Raw genomic sequence first — 16,662 nt, forward strand, 5'->3', positions numbered from 1 at the left:
ATTCGGCAAGCTCAGTCTCCCTGTGTTATTAATCGTAATAAATGTTATTTTATTTTGATTAATAGATTACTTGATTGATTAGTTACTTGATAGGGTATATTGCTGATCCATTAATTATCCTTTTCTGGTGCATTGTGGGATTGAAAAGGAGCAAATCGATCGCTAATTTGCTCCTTTTCTATCCCAAATGCACCAGAAAAGGATAATTAATGGATCAGCAATATACCCTATTGCTTCTGCCTCATTCGGCAAGCTCAGTCTTGCTATTCTATCAATCACACTAAATGTTATTAGGTTTGATTAATAACTTGATTGATTGATTCATTGATTGACTTTTCTTTGACTTCATTTACAGGAGCTTCCCCCACCAGTAAAAGCTCATCCAGAGAAAATGCCACGTAAGTATGCTTCCCTCATTATTGACAAAACATTTCTGAAAATTGTGTTTGTAAATCGGTTGAATATTTAAGCGTTTTACAGGAAAGTGTTATGAAACCTAAAATGGGCTAGTTCAGTTAAATTCCATCCACCCCCTATGGATGGAATACATGACCTCATTCTTCCTCACAAGAAGTGTGCATTTCAAATGCTATTTGAATGGATGACTCCATGTGAAATATACACACCCTGTGTGGAAGATTAAGATCATGTCTTCCATCTAGGGTATATGGATTTCAACTGGACTAGCCCAATTTCTTTATAGAACTTGAGAGCTACAACAATTAATTTCTTTGGCCTAAGTGAAGAGTATATCGATATATTGATATACAGTAGCCTTGTTGCGCTGTATCTTATTGGCAGGAGATATTTACGGTGTGTGTTCTGAACAAAACAGAATGCACACACATACTGCCTTCTGGGCAAAGAATAGTGGCCACTCTTTGTCAACTCTTTGGTCATGATGTCACAATGAGCTATTGCATATAAAATCCACACTACCCCTGCAGAAGATGCTAGAAATATCTTCCACAGGGGGAGTACGAATTTCAAATAGAATGAACACATTAGACCACTCTATTTGAATTTCATACTCCCTCTGAGAAAGATGTAATCTGAATTTTCCCACAGAGGGAGGGTGAGTTTCAAATAGAGGTAATTCCATTTTGAATACATCTGCTGTGAAATCAATTTCCAAAATTTTCTGCATGGGAGAGGGGTGTGGACTTTAAATAGATCAGCTCAATGTCACCTTATCCACATATATATTCACCCTTGTCTCTGTACAACTGTACGGGTTACCAAAATTGTCAACCCATTTTATGGATGCAACACTTGAAAATGGAGGACTTTTTGAGACATTATTATGTTTTCAGAATCTTGCTTCCTATACCTCTCCACACAGTTTAAAACGTCAAAAAAATAGCATATTGGATGCATTTTGAATCCAATTTTAGCGCCACCTGGATCCCAATCCCCCGTGATTTTTAAAATCGCCGATTTTGCCGCCAATTTTAACGTATTGTAAATCTACCGATCGTATGTGATCAAGAGAGAACACAAACGCACTGTATGAGACTATTCATTCATGAACTCGATTTTGTTTATTTTGCTGTCAAACCGGAGAATTTGATTTTCTGGACGCGAAAAGAGATGTTTAATTTCATGATTCTAGGCTTGAAAATCAACGTTGTGGTGTACTAAATGCATGTTTCAGCTGCTAAGAAATGAAGGAATTAATGTGCTTTATTGAAATATCCTTGAAAAGTACAAAAAACTAGTAAAAACCGGTGCTAAACCACTACGTAAAAGCTGCAGAATTCGGTAATCTCACACAATCGGACATCAAAAATGATCAAATTTTCTGACCAAACCAGAGGATTTATACCTGCCAAGTGCCAAATATCACTTTTTGAACTAATTTGAGACTCTGCAAGGTATGAATGATGTTAGCACAGACAAGGTAGGTTTTAGATAAGCTTATGAAATCGGCAAATATAGTCCACCCAACTGCATAGCTGCACTGTTGCCTTGGCTCTTGCACTGGCTGCAGGCTTGCACTCTAAGTTACGCTTACTTTATCAGTTTATTGCCTATCAAATATCATTATAAACACTTTATTACTTCATATTTTTAACCCTCATAATTCAATTATATCATTTCGCAATTGACGATCGACTCGGAACGAGTAGCCTACGTAACTTCATGAGACACAGGGATTTTTTCCCATTTTTTTCCTCTAGTGTTGGTACTGGTCTCTGGGAAGTGCATATTTGTAAATTATTTTAATGGAATGTATTTTATAATGCGTTCTAAAGTTACGATAGATTTTGAGACTTACGAATCGCTACGAATCGTCATAAATTTTGGTGAAATGGATCCCCATTGACGGAAACGTTACGGAAACTTATGGAATTCGGAAGTAGGGCCAAAAAGTCTGAAACAGGCGGAAAAAAAAATTTCATTTTTTGTTGCTCTAGACATGTAAGATCAGTCGATTTTGACCCCGCCAAAAAAAATCACGAAAAAAAAAAAAAAATTGAAAAAAAATTTGAATTTTGTCTTTTGAAAAAGATTCTGAAAACATAATAATGATAAAATTGGATGAGTTTTTCACCCAATGCAAAATTTATTGGTCTCGCTATGAGTTTTAAAATATTGGACTCGACTACGTCTCGTCCAATATTTTAAAACTCATAACTCGACCAATAAATATGGGCATCAAACCATCCAATTTTATATCAAAATTGGTCTAAAATTGTACTATTTTCTGTAAATTTGATCCAAACATCAGTTTCGAAAACTTTATAGTTTGTTGATTTTCTTAATCAAAATGTACTGAAAGGGGCTAATTTTAACTTTTACCGCTCAAGCTCCAAAGTCGCCCAAATGTTGCAAAATCGGAGCGGCCATTTTCAAGTTGTGGGTCAAAATCGCCTATTTGAGCTACCAAATAGCGAGTTTGGCAACCTTGCAATATGATTATAATATCGCTCATACATAAATTCTAGACATTTCATTGGTTGATTACCATTTTTACCATCAACCACTGTTGACGCAGGGATGAGACTGCTAATTAGCTAAATATTTTATGTGTGTTATGTCATGGACTCGCTGATTAAGTTGTGTGTAAATTTGGTTGAAAAATGAAGCAGAACTTTGTGTCGTGTTGTAAGATATGATACATTTTTGAAATGTTTTCAAATTTATGTATGAGTCATATTAAGGGCTGGGGTATGAACGTTTGGACAGTATTTATTTTGGGACATTAGAGCACATCAGACATATCGAATTGCATTCTGAATACTGAAGAATGTCATTCTGATATCAAATAATTTTGATTTTTTGAAATTAGCAATTTAATACACATTTTATGGCAAATCATTAAAATTGATATTTTTGATATTTAACAGTACTTGAAGTAAAATTTATAAATCTGATGATTTATACTTAAAGTGTATGTAGGCGGGATGAAAAGCCGACGATCAATTGAAAATTTTGACCTTTTCAGTATTGAAGATATGGATTTTTTCCCAAAACACCAAAAAAAAATTAGGTCTTTTGGGAAAAAATCCATATCTTCAATATGAAAGGTCAAAATTTTCAATTGATCGTCGGCTTTTCCTCCTGCTACATACACTTTAAGAATATATCATTAGATTTATATAATTTACTTCGAGGACTGTTATATATCAAAATTTGAAAAATATCAAATTTTTATAATTTGTCATAAAATTTGTATTATATTGTGATTTTCAAAAGACATGCTTCGTATTCAGAATGCAATTCGATAGGTCTGAGGTGCTCTCATGTCCCACAAAAAATACTGTCGAAACGCAATAAACGCTCATTTTAGATCCCTTAAACAAATGTTAACTGTCTTGAAATTGTGTAATGGTAGAAATATAATCACTTGGTAAAAGATATATTGTTCTGTTCCACTCGCAGGGAACACTGGCTATTCATTTTAATATCCACACTGTCCCTGTGGAAGATTATGGCATTATCTTCCACAGGGAGTAAGAATTTCGAATGGAATGAACACATTAGGCAGTACCATTTGAATTCTATACACCCTGTGAGAAAGATTCAACCAGAATTTTCCACAGGGAGGGTGGGTTTCAAATAGTGTTGGCTAATGTGCTAATTCCATTCAAAATCCATACTCCCCCCTGTGGAAGATATTTCCAAAATCTTCCACAGGTGGAGTGTGAACTGGAAATGGAATAGCCCAATCAGTCTTGAAACTCATTATTTTATTTCAACCATTACTCTGATAGTTAATATTTGTATACTATAACATGCAGTGTGTATTTATTGCAGTAGTATGGTCAAAAAGAGTAACAGACATTCCTGAATTGGGAGGTAGGACTTTATACAGAAACCTCCATGGCACAAAGCACTGCGTAGTTCATGCCTAAAAATCCTCATTGGATATCTGGCATTTGTGTACATGGCACACTGCAATGCAGGATCATACCACCACAAATCATATAGTCCTTGAATGTCAATCAAAACTAAAAATATTCATAGCACATGACACTGTGTCGTTGATGTCAAAGGTTATGTCAAAGGTCATGCAACTTGGGGGTGTTGATTCAAATCAGTCATTGTGGTGACCAACTGCATATTGATCAAAGTGACCATATACACAGCACTGTATTGCGTAGTTAATGCAAAAAAGCTATGCTCTACCCACCATGCTTATATGTGGGATTTTGTAACTTGGACATGTTGCCACGGTTACTTGTGATTACTTGTCACTGTCATCTTAAATTTGGTCCAGTGTACCAAATAATGATGGAAGTGATTTGCATGTTGACATTTGTATGTGTACTCCCATTAATCTAATCACCTCATGCCTATTATGATAAAAGGGTGTGTCTTATATTTACTTCAGTAACATGTTACTTCCTTTTGCCATAGCAACTTTCTTAACCCCATGAGAACTACCTGCCGATTGGCCAAAATGAATATTGTGTCCAATTTTGAACCAATCAAGGAGGGTATTAGTAAGATCATCTGCATAATGCAAGTTTGTCCATAAACAGTTTTAAGCCTTGTCATAATTGGCAGTTGAAATGAGCATTTCAAGTTATCAACCAATCAGAAATGCTGTTAGATGACCATTAGTGTCCAGGGGGTTAAATGACCCTTACATGGCAAATGGATGCAACATTGTTAGTGATTAACAAGAAGATACACCTTCTTACCATATTAGAACCGATCAATTCCCCTTTGTTTGTCCTTTACATTACGTTATGTGTCCATCCACATCCACCATAAATGGTCTGTAATGTCGGTAGAGCTAGTTTTGAGATATGCTCCATTGGGCCTCTCAAAAAACAACAGAAAATAAAGGATTTCCCAACTCTTTTTCTGTTTTTAGTATCTTACAAACAAGCAATGGAGATATGTTAGGGTACAACCCAAAAGTTTGATGACATCGTATTTACAAAAGTACTTTCATTAGGAGGCTGACCCTCCTCCCTCCCTCCCTGTAAAGTAAGTGAAATGTTGAAAATTCCAACCCAAAAGATCAACTGTGATTTTAATTAGCATTCTTAAACACTTGAGAATGTTCTTGCAAACTTATTGGTTCTTACCCATGTGATATGACACGATATCACACACTTTAGCGTGTGCGCATTCACGCACTACTCATACACGCTAATTGAACCAACCGGAGGTGCATAGCAACAATGGAACTGATCGATTCTAAGCCCTAGGCAATTCCTTGTAAAATGTAGGATATATTTGAATTGAAGTGTTTAAGAATGAGAAACAAAGGTATTGTTTTTAGCCGCTGTTGTGCATCTATCATCTCATATAACATGCAACATTATTTTTGGCGTAAAACAATGACAATACCTTTATTCTCTAATTTTACAAACCTAATTGGACTTTTTTTAAACCCTCCATCTCTAATGAAAGGACTCTAGATAGGATGTCATCAAGCGTTTGCTTTGTTGTTTCAACATAAAGCTTATTTTGAGGAAAAATTCCATTTCCAATAACTCAAAAGGAAGTAAAAATGCCAACATTGCAGCCAATTTGTGTTGGATGGTAACAGTCCAGTAACAGAAACTGTCATTTACTGGTAATTTATCACATGGGCACTACTGATTGTCTCACAGTGCCCCTGATTGGTCAATTACATGATATAATCATCTGAGTAACCAATCAAAATTGAGCTTTTAGATCTCCTTGCAACTTAACCAATGGTTCTTAGATAATCTGACCAGGTAGTGCCCATGGGGATAATAAAGCTGTTGACAACCTGAATGTTTTGGCCTGGTAAAACAAACAAGACTCAGTACACCGGTCGATCTTACTGTTTCCGATGTTGATTAAGATACTTCTTGCATCGATCCCGAGATGCGGAAAAAACCAATAGTCATTTTGTCCCACATAAATGAATAAATAACAAAACCCCCGATCCCCGGTGGACTCACCCAAAAGGTGACGCCACACCATATGATCGTCCCTTATCCTCCTTGGTCTCCGACTGACACAGACGCGTGCCTATCGATTGTTCATAGCACTGTGTATCAATTCTCGACCAAAAGGCGAGATATCTGATTGTAGTTTCACACCTTAGGTAAAACCAAACCGGTATTGTTCGGCTGAGGATAGTTTTGGCGGCATTTTCTGGCGAAAAAGTGACAAAAAACGATCCAAAACTTAGCTACATATCGTGCCTCCGTTTATATACGGGACACACGAGCAATTCAAAATGGCCGCTCGTTGACGCCATTCATTTTGTTTCCCACGTAAAACAACCATTGCAGCCTGTAAGTTACAATAGATGTTTGTACATACACATTGTATTTCATGTACGGTAGGTTATTGTTGCTATGTTAGGGTGATTACTCTATCGTTATGTCTTCATTACCGTCCAATAAAGACGAGTTAATCAGATATTCATACGGTGGGGATTGGTAGGGACCCGTCTGACATTTTAGTAATAAAGTTAGCCAGTCCTTACTTTACCACTAACGTTAGCGACCAGCCTCCGTGCTCAGGTTTGCTTACTGGGCTTGAGTCGCGTGTTGGGGGGTAGTGCCCCCCTCCCTTTCTCCTCGCTCGCCTCGGCCCTGTCGGGCTTGCCCTTCCTGGTGACGGAGCGGGACCCACACCCGCTCTGTTTCACCCACAGGGAGTGCTCACGATCTTCTAGATGTCTTTCTTTTGCTTAGGACTCTCCGAGTTCCAGCTTGACGATTTGGATAGGCTCCGTCCATCGCCATAAGACGAAGAAGAAATCTACCAAGGGCACTGGTAAGGTCGATCACGGTGGATTCTGCTGTGACAGCCCCTATGGGTCATGGCAGGTCTGCTTAAGGGGCTCCGGTCCCGGACAAGCAGGCGGTTCCTTCGAGGACTGCTAAGCGCGTCCAAAGGCTCAGCAGCCAGCGAAAGCACTGACTATACGTCGGAGCAAAGTAGCAGGCAGCAGAGCGGTAACCACCAGCGAAAACCCTAGCGGGTTTTGCAGCAGGAGGATACCAGTCGATCGGTAGATTCTGCTGTGACAGCCCCTATGGGTCATGGCAGGTCTGCTTAAGGGGCTCCGGTCCCCGGACAAGCAGGCGGTTCCTTCGGGACTGCTAAGCGTCCAAAGGCTCAGCAGCCAGCGAAAGCACTGACTATCGTCCGGAGCAAAGTAGCAGGCAGCAGAGCGGTAACCACCAGCGAAAACCCTAAGCGGGTTTGTAGCAGGAGGATACCAGTCCTCTAGCGAAAATCCTCACGGGTTTTTAGCAGGAGGACACCCGTCTGTTGCAGGCATATCTACAGGCTCAAACAGCCACAGTAGTAGCCAGCGGCGGGCAGCATGCAAGGGTACCCGGGCTTGCCTGGGTTGAACCCTAGCATGCATGGGTTCAGCAGAGACGATACCGCTGACTAACGCTGTGGGTGTAGTCTTAGCAGAACCAACTGGGGTTGTCACACGCGCAGCGTTCCCATGGCGGGACCGCCGAGTGATACCCTGGGCCCTAGAATAGCTGCTGGCTGTCCACAGGGACTGGCTGGCGATTATTCAGGGGTTGGGCTCGCAGTCTCTCACGGGACAGCGACCCAGGTGCATTCGGTGGCAGCTACAAAGGCGAGCTACGGCTTGACTTCAGTGGTAGCCGCTATGCACCCGCCCATAGCTGCCGTGAGTGGTCCGCCACACACAGCGACCTTAGGCGAAGCTCTAGAGGGTACAGTAAGTAGCTTGAACAGCCTAGCTGATCAACAACCCACTTATGTCCTCGAGAGCCAGCGGAGCGTGGGTGATCCATTACCGTCAATGGGTCAATTACCCTCTCTTGATCGATCACTGTCAAATCAACAGGGCATAGCTCCATTGATTGACGCTGCCTATTCAGGTGGCGAGGTGATTGATCGGGGTATCTGCACGCTCAGCTACCCGTGGTACTAGGCAAGCTCCCTCTAGCCAAGGGACAGCCGGGATAGCGGGGTCCCCATACACACGGCTCGATCCCCATGCGGGGAACGCAGTGAGGCATGGGTACAGTGGTACACAGCCGGAGCCCTCACGGGCACCTACGCTAGTACCGCGCGGTACCACGCCAGCACACAGCTTGATCCCCAAACAGGGAACGCGGTGTGGCGAGGGTACAGCGGTCCACAGTTGGGAACCCTCACGGTACCCACGCTGATACCGCACCGGTACCGCAGCACCCGCCTTAGTCGCCACAGTCTCTGTGGCAACAAGGGGGGGGGGGAGGCGGTGCTGGTACTGCAGTACCATGGGGTTACCCTGGTGGCGGATCCTTTCAGGGTCAGCTGCCGGCTGGGTATGCCCCGTGGTACCCGCCGCAGGGTGTTTCTTCCACGGCCTAGCACCGTCAGACGGCCCCCAGCGTCGGGCACTACTGACAGGGATCACACAGCTTCTCACGGCGGGCGATTGTCCCGGTCTACCCCCGTTCTACGGTGATCTTGGAGCCATTGGCTCCAAGGAAGACCGGCGACGGGAGCCCCATCCGGAACCGCAGGCTGTTGAACACGTTCTTCAGGCCCAAAAGGTTCAGAATGGGGACTCTCGCCTCGGTGCTAGCCTGCTCCATCAGGGGCATGGGAACAGCATCGCTAGATCTCTCGGACGCCTATCTGCATATGCCAATCGCCTCTCAAGATCGGAGGCATCTGCGCTTCTAGGTACAGGATCAAAATTACCAGTTTTGATACCGGCCATCCGCCTGTCCATCTCTCCCAGGGTGTTTAACACTCTTGGTCAGAGCGGTGGCAGCGTACCTGAAGCACAGGGTGTCAACATCAGTTGCTACCTGGACGTTTGGCTCATATACAGGACGCACTCCACTGAAGACTACGGGTCTCATGGGGTTGATAGTCCGTGAGGTGCGGGACCCTGGATTTTTGATCAGCTCAAAAAGTCCAGCGTGGTCCCGACGCAGTCACCACTATTTGTAGGGGCCCAGATCACCCTCACGGAGGGGTTCGCGGTGCTCTCACCCGGCGGGTGATTTAACATGGTGCGGTGTGCCTGACTCTTGGCGAGTCTCGGGCAAAACCCGCTGTGGCATGGATGAAGGTGGTAGGCCTAATGGCCAGTATGGTAGACCTCGTACTGTACTGCCGTTTCTACGTTAGGCTTACCCAACTACACCTTCTAGCCTGCTTGCAGGCCCAGTCGTCACCAATATCCCTCGCGGTTCCGTTGTCGGAGATCGCGCGAGAGGAACTCTGGTGGTGGACCCATCAGCCCAATTTGACCCAGGGTGTCAGGTTTCCTGCACCCCCGGTATGTCACGTAGTGACGACCATAGCGTCAAAACGGGGCTGGGGGAACGCAGTGAGGCATGGGTACAGTGGTACACAGCCGGGAGCCCTCACGGGCACCTACGCTAGTACGCGCGGTACCACGCCAGCACACAGCTTGATCCCCAAACAGGGAACGCGGTGTGGCGAGGGTACAGCGGTCCACAGTTGGGAACCCTCACGGGTACCCACGCTGATACCGCACCGGTACCGCAGCACCGCCTTAGTCGCCACAGTCTCTGTGGCAACAAGGGGGGCGGTGCTGGTACTGCAGTACCATGGGGTTACCCTGGTGGCGGATCCTTTCAGGGTCAGCTGCCGGCTGGGTATGCCCGTGGTACCCGCCGCAGGGTGTTTCTTCCACGGCCTAGCACCGTGGCAAGTGTCGCCCTAGCGATGGCCACGCAGTACCAACATCAGCTGTTGACCAGGCCAGCCGGCATGGAGCTAACCCAGATCTTGATCAGGGTAGGCCCGTGCTGCTAGCGCTAGGGGCGACGGCTGCGAGAGCATCGCGGACCCAGTGGTGCCATGGCGGATACCTCAGGGTCTTGCGGAGTACTCCCTCTTCTGCTGGCAGGTAGTCGGCGAGCCACACAGTGGTTATGCCTTCTTACCCGCTTTCAGATGCCCGTCCTCAGTTACCGTCAGCATCGGAGCATGATACGGCTACTGTGGGCGAGGGAAAGGAGTCGGAAGCTGAGTTCAGTAGCGACATCACTACAGTCTCCTTCCCCCGCTGCCCCGCGAGGGGAGCAACAGCACTGATCTTCCTCCGGACACCCCCGAAGGGGGAGTCCATGGAGGAGGACCAGGGGATCCTTTCAGTAGGATGCTCAGCTGCTGCTTCCTCACAGGGGACGCCTGCACTCTCATTCCCGCAAACCTCACGGGTAGATATCGTAGGGCTGTCGAGCTCAGTAGAGCTATGGCGCCAGCGTGCTTGCACGCCTCTGCGTGTAACGCGGGAGGACCACGGACCTACCTGAGGGGATCCGAGAGGGACCCAGATGTCGTCAAACGTATCACGCTCAGACAACATCTGAGCTCTTCCGCGAGGTGAGCCTATTAGCGGTGCTAACAGCTAGCCTCAACGAGAGCTCCATGGGCCTAGCCCATAGGGTGTCCACTCAGCGCCCGGGAGGGGCCTGCCACTCCAATCGCTCAACGCGATGGAAAGGCAGGGTACTTTTTCTCTTTGGATGCTTCTGCGCTACGGTGGAGGACCGTGCAAAGAAGCCACCAACGGGAGCACTCTGAAGAGGTCGGAAACTGCCCTTACCATGGGTAGGAGCTCCGACTTCAGCAGGCCGTGCACCACCAACAGTACCCGAGCCCACTACCTCTGCAGCACCCATTTCTGGGAGGCGCAAGGGTAGCACAGGAACAGCTGGCAAGCCCGAAGAAGAGCAAGCGCTCTTCCAAGGGAAGCTAGGCAGAGCATTCCTGGGGGCTCAGCGGTTTTTCCACAGGGGATCTCCCAGTGGGCGACCGCTTATGGCTTTCACCCAGAGGTGGGAAACCATCTCTTTGAGCGCCTGGGTACGGTCAGTGGTGAGTGGGGGTTTCAGACTGGCAACCCAGTCTCCCCACATTCATCTGCACATTTCAGAGGTCCACAGTAGTGCCGTCAGACGGCCCCCAGCGTCGGGCACTACTGACAGGGATCACACAGCTTCTCACGGCGGGCGATTGTCCCGGTCTACCCCCGTTCTCTACGGTGATCTTGGAGCCATTGGCTCCAAGGAAGACAAGCGACGGGAGCCCCATCCGGAACCGCAGGCTGTTGAACACGTTCTTCAGGCCCAAGAGGTTCAGAATGGGGACTCTCGCCTCGGTGCTAGCCTGCTCCATCAGGGGCATGGGAACAGCATCGCTAGATCTCTCGGACGCCTATCTGCATATGCCAATCGCCTCTCAAGATCGGAGGCATCTGCGCTTCTAGGTACAGGATCAAAATTACCAGTTTTGATACCGGCCATCCGCCTGTCCATCTCTCCCAGGGTGTTTAACACTCTTGGTCAGAGCGGTGGCAGCGTACCTGAAGCACAGGGGTGTCAACATCAGTTGCTACCTGGACGTTTGGCTCATATCACGGACGCACTCCACTGAAGACTACGGGTCTCATGGGGTTGATAGTCCGTAGGGTGCGGGACCCTGGATTTTTGATCAGCTCAAAAAAGTCCAGCGTGGTCCCGACGCAGTCACCACTATTTGTAGGGGCCCAGATCACCCTCACGGAGGGGTTCGGCGGTGCTCTCACCCGAGCGGGTGATTTAACATGGTGCGGTGTGCCTGACTCTTGGCGAGTCTCGGGCAAAACCCGCTGTGGCATGGATGAAGGTGGTAGGCCTAATGGCCAGTATGGTAGACCTCGTACTGTACTGCCGTTTCTACGTTAGGCTTACCCAACTACACCTTCTAGCCTGCTTGCAGGCCCAGTCGTCACCAATATCCCTCGCGGTTCCGTTGTCGGAGATCGCGCGAGAGGAACTCTGGTGGTGGACCCATCAGCCCAATTTGACCCAGGGTGTCAGGTTTCCTGCACCCCGGTATGTCACGTAGTGACGACCATAGCGTCAAAAGCGGGGCTGGGGGTCCACATCCACGGAGACTCCGTCTCGGGCCTATGGGGGCCATAGAGACAGAGTTTCACATCAACCTCCCTCGCTACGAGGAGGTGATCGTGGAATCACATATCGTTGTCCTGACGGATAACACAACCGTGGTAGCCTACCCCAACAGACAAGGGGACTCCGGGCCACCACGATTGAGCCTGCATGCACGACACCTGATAGGGTGGTGCAAGTTCAGGCAGATTACGATGAGAGCGATACACATCGCGGGCGTCACCAGCATCCTCGCGCACAATCTGTCACGAGGAAGGGTGTCGGGACCAGCAGAATGGTCCTTGCTCCATAAAGTCGCTCAGGCGATCTTCAAGGGAGGTACCACCCCTCGAAAGATCTGGTCGCATCTCAGCGCAGTCATCCACTGCCGGTGTACTGCGCAAGGGTCACGGACCCCCAGGCATTCGCCGTGGACGCTCTGTCCATAGGCTGGGGAGGGATGACAGCTTATGCAGTCCCTCCGATCTCACTACTCATGAGGGTGGTGGCCAAGATCGGGTGGGAAGACTGCATTGTCATTCTGCTAGCGGCAAGGCCGCTGGCACTCCCAGTACCAGATCTACTCCGGATGCCCGGAGCGGAGGTACCAGTCTATCACTAGAGCACCTGCAGTTAGCTGCATGGCCCTTACCAGGGAACACGCAGCGGAGGGATACTTTTCATCAGAAGCTGTTTTTCTCATCACGGGGCTAGGCGGAAGTCTACCCTCCGTGCGATATAGCCAGAGTCTGGCTCCATACTACGCTTGGTGCAATGAGACAAATAGCTCTCCCTAGAGCCTCTGTGCTGCTAGTTCCGGAGTTTCTGACAGAAAAGTTCCAAGCAAGACTTCAGCGGGCCACTGGGGCCAGCTATAAGTCAGCTGTCCTCTCCATTCACCGAGGTTTCGAGGCGGGTCGACTATCATAGCCGATGGTTACCTTATTAGTCTACGCCTCGACGGTATGTTCAACGAGTGTCTACCAAAAAGGAAAGTGATCCTCCTAAGGGATCCCAACACAGTCTTAGATTACTTTAAGGGTCACCCTTTTGACCTTCCGTCAAAAGCGGCTTAAATACGTAACTCTCAAGATGGCTTTCCGGTTTGGCGTTGGCTTCGGGACGGCGGTGCTGAGTTGCACACGGTCTCGAGGTTAGCTTCCGTGTTCACAAACACTGGAGCGACACTGTTTCGGCGCTCTGTTCTCGTGACTACGGACGGGCGCGGTGCATGCCGACATTCGTCCCTCTCCAATTCCCAGGGTTGGGCAAGGTTCGGCTGAAGCCAAAGATAGGCTGGGGTGTCCGATAAGGCGCTGCAGCACTATTTCTTCCGAACACAAGCCTTGCGAGGGACTCACGACCGCATTCATCACCCTTACAGAGCCTTTCGGTCCAGCCGCTGTCGCAATGGCTGGTCCAGGTGTTGGTGGGGTCCGGGGATCGCGAAGGTTTCGCGTCCCACGACCCACTCGACACGAGCTATCTCATCATCTTGGGTATACCGTTCGGTTGTCCCTTGAGGAGATCTAGCAGGCGGTGTCCCGGAAGCCACCTTCGCCCTTCTCTACGATACTTCCGTTTACGTTAGTAATCGGAGACGGGCGGAGGTTTACCGGGACATTGTTCGGCGATCATAATCGGTGGTGTACGGGTACCAGGTTTTCAGACTATACAGAATACTCAGCATGGTAAGAACCAGTGTCGCTATTCTTAACCACCAAACTTATTAAGTAAGGAGGTTTATGTCTGTGATCGCGTGGTCTTTTTGTTTCCCGACCGTTGGGGAAAATATTTTCTGACCTTGCGAAAACTATCGTTATCCGCTCCCGATCCCTGATCAGATGCTGACCAATCTTGTACCTCCATCCGTCGGTTACTTGCTAGATCGATCTTTCAGATGTTGATGCAAGAAGTATCTTAATCAACATCGAAGCGGTAAGATCGACCGGTGTACTGAGTCTAGTCCCAAACAAAAATGTTTGGTAGACTCATAACCGGTCGCGATCTTACCTTTCCGATGTTGATTATCCCGACCCCGCCACCCCTACAAGTTTGGTCCGAGTAGGGGATCCCAAGTCGGATAAGGGATTTATCATATGGTGTGACGTCACCTTTTGGGTGAGTCCACCGGGGATCGGGGTTTTGTTATTTATTCATTTATGTGGGACAAAATGACTATTGGTTTTTTCCGCATCTCGGGATCGATGCAAGAAGTATCTTAATCAACATCGGAAAGGTAAGATCGCACCGGTTATGAGTCTACCAAACATTTTTGTTTGGGACTAGTTTTAGGCCTATACATCATACACATACTATGTATTTGTGATTCAAAATGTTTTTGATGTCCGTTATTTTGGTCTTTAGTGTCTGTTTGTTCAGTGCATCTAATGTGTATAGTAACCCCCTGATGTCAAATATCATGTGCTGTTCCATGCAATCATCATACCCCATTCCTCAGTATAACGCATATCTAATCATGTATTAATAAATTACCCTTCATGAGTGTGAGGGTATTTTGTATAAATCATACCATAAAAATTTGTTAATAAGCATATGTGCCTTTTAACGAGTTGCTCGGACTAGAACAAATTTTTAGGGTAGTTTGATGAGGGTTCTGGTATGAGTATTTGGACAGCATTTTTTGTGAGACATGAGAGCACATCAGACATATCAAATTGCATGCTGAATATGAAGAAAGTCCTTCTGATATCAAATAATTTTTTTGAAATTCACGATATAATAAAAATTTTATGACAAATTATTAAAAAGTAACACAGATATTTTAATTAAAAGAAAACAAAAAAGTTTAACAAATTACCTTAAAAATTTATTCTTGTCCCAGCAACTTGTTAATAGGCACATATGCTTATCAACACATTTTTACGATATCTATCAACTGCAACCAGTACTAACATTAGTCTATATTAGTTGTGATACAATCATGTCTCCAGCTTACTAGGGATCTTTCAAATGTGCAATTTGAGAAGCAAAAAATTGCACTTTCAGCAATTAAAAACAACAATGAGTACTAAAAGATTCATGTACATTTTTGTTTGACCCCCTACTCATAATGGGTTATTGCAGTTAAAATCCATACACCCCCCTATAGAAAACATTACCTTAATCTCCCACACAGGGGGTGTAAATTTCAAATGGAGCCACTCATTCGAGTAACTCCATTTGAAATTCACACTCCATGTGTGGAAGATTATGGTCATGTCTTTCATAGAGGGTGTGTGGATTTTAACTGCAATAACCCAATTTACTCATTCCACTCTACATTGTGAAATTTTGTGTAGAGCTAATGTACAGAGGATCATTGAAAGGGAGGCCCAACCCGCATGCTAGTCTCCGTCGATCCCTTTCCCAGGATGTCGCTATCCGAGGTATTTTGAACATATATAATATATATGTATATATAGGGCCTGATTTCACACAAACTTGCCAAGCATTGCAAGAGTCTAACTTCAGTGCAAAGGTTTCGAATGCATCTTAATATTTTGTGAAATAAATCAAATAATTTATCTTGAATTCAAAGAAATTTAGGGGATGATTTTGAAAATAAATTCTAGTAATTTTGGGACAGGTGCAAGTTTATGTGAAATAAAGCCGAGAGTAGCTTTTCTGTGTCCAATTTTGTGTAAAATTCTCCTCCTCATTCTGTGAAAGAATATTTGCTTTAAAGTAGTAAACCAGTGGGCCCAGTCAGTAGAACTATAGTAACAGTCCTATAAATCATAGTAGAAATTGGACAACATGAAATAGTTACTCACATTTTTAGGTTTACTTTGAGAAATCTTGAATATTTGAATATCAGTTTGGGGACACTGTGAATTTATAGATACTTCTCGTTCATAGACCTGTCTGTTAATAGTTCATATACTCTTACTGCATTCGGCTATTCCATCTAAAACCCACACTACCCCTGTGGAAGATTTTGGAAATATCTTCCAAAGAGGGAGTATGAATTTTAAATGGAATGACCACATTAGGCAGTTCCATTTGAATTGCATACACCCTTTGAGAAAGATTCCACCTGAATCTTCCACAGAGGGAGGTGAGTTTTAAATAGAACTGCTAATATGTTCATTCCATTTGAAAATCATACTCCCCCTGTGGAAGATACTTCCAAAATCTTCCTATAGGGGGAGTGTGGATGTCAAATGGAATAGCCCATTTGACGGAACTTTATAATCTGGTATGCCAATCCAGCCATAATTTAGAGAATGTTGCATAAAAAGTAACACGCAGCTCGTGGGTAGTATTCCTAGCCCTGCATTTTAAGATTCAGTTTGTTCTAGGAGTGTGAGAGTTCAGA

At 45.7% G+C, this 16,662-nt stretch overlaps 1 protein-coding gene across 7 annotated transcripts in view; it reads left to right on the top strand.

The window, feature by feature from the left end:
* The window catches only part of LOC140145830 (5'-AMP-activated protein kinase catalytic subunit alpha-2-like), a 50,978-nt gene that overhangs the window by 13,095 nt on the left and 21,221 nt on the right, over positions 1–16,662 (top strand). For 2 of the 7 annotated variants that reach the window (XM_072167513.1, XM_072167515.1), the window contains exons 12-13: positions 356–398; positions 4,261–4,302. In XM_072167513.1, the coding sequence (XP_072023614.1) occupies positions 356–398; positions 4,261–4,302 (85 nt within the window). Of the gene's footprint in view, positions 1–355; positions 399–4,260; positions 4,303–15,643; positions 15,731–16,662 lie in introns of all 7 variants that reach the window. The other 5 variants (XM_072167511.1, XM_072167512.1, XM_072167516.1 and 2 more) reach the window with 3 other exon arrangements.

The sequence above is a fragment of the Amphiura filiformis genome, chromosome 2 (assembly GCF_039555335.1).
Source record: "Amphiura filiformis chromosome 2, Afil_fr2py, whole genome shotgun sequence".
Taxonomy (NCBI): Eukaryota; Metazoa; Echinodermata; class Ophiuroidea; order Amphilepidida; family Amphiuridae; genus Amphiura; species Amphiura filiformis.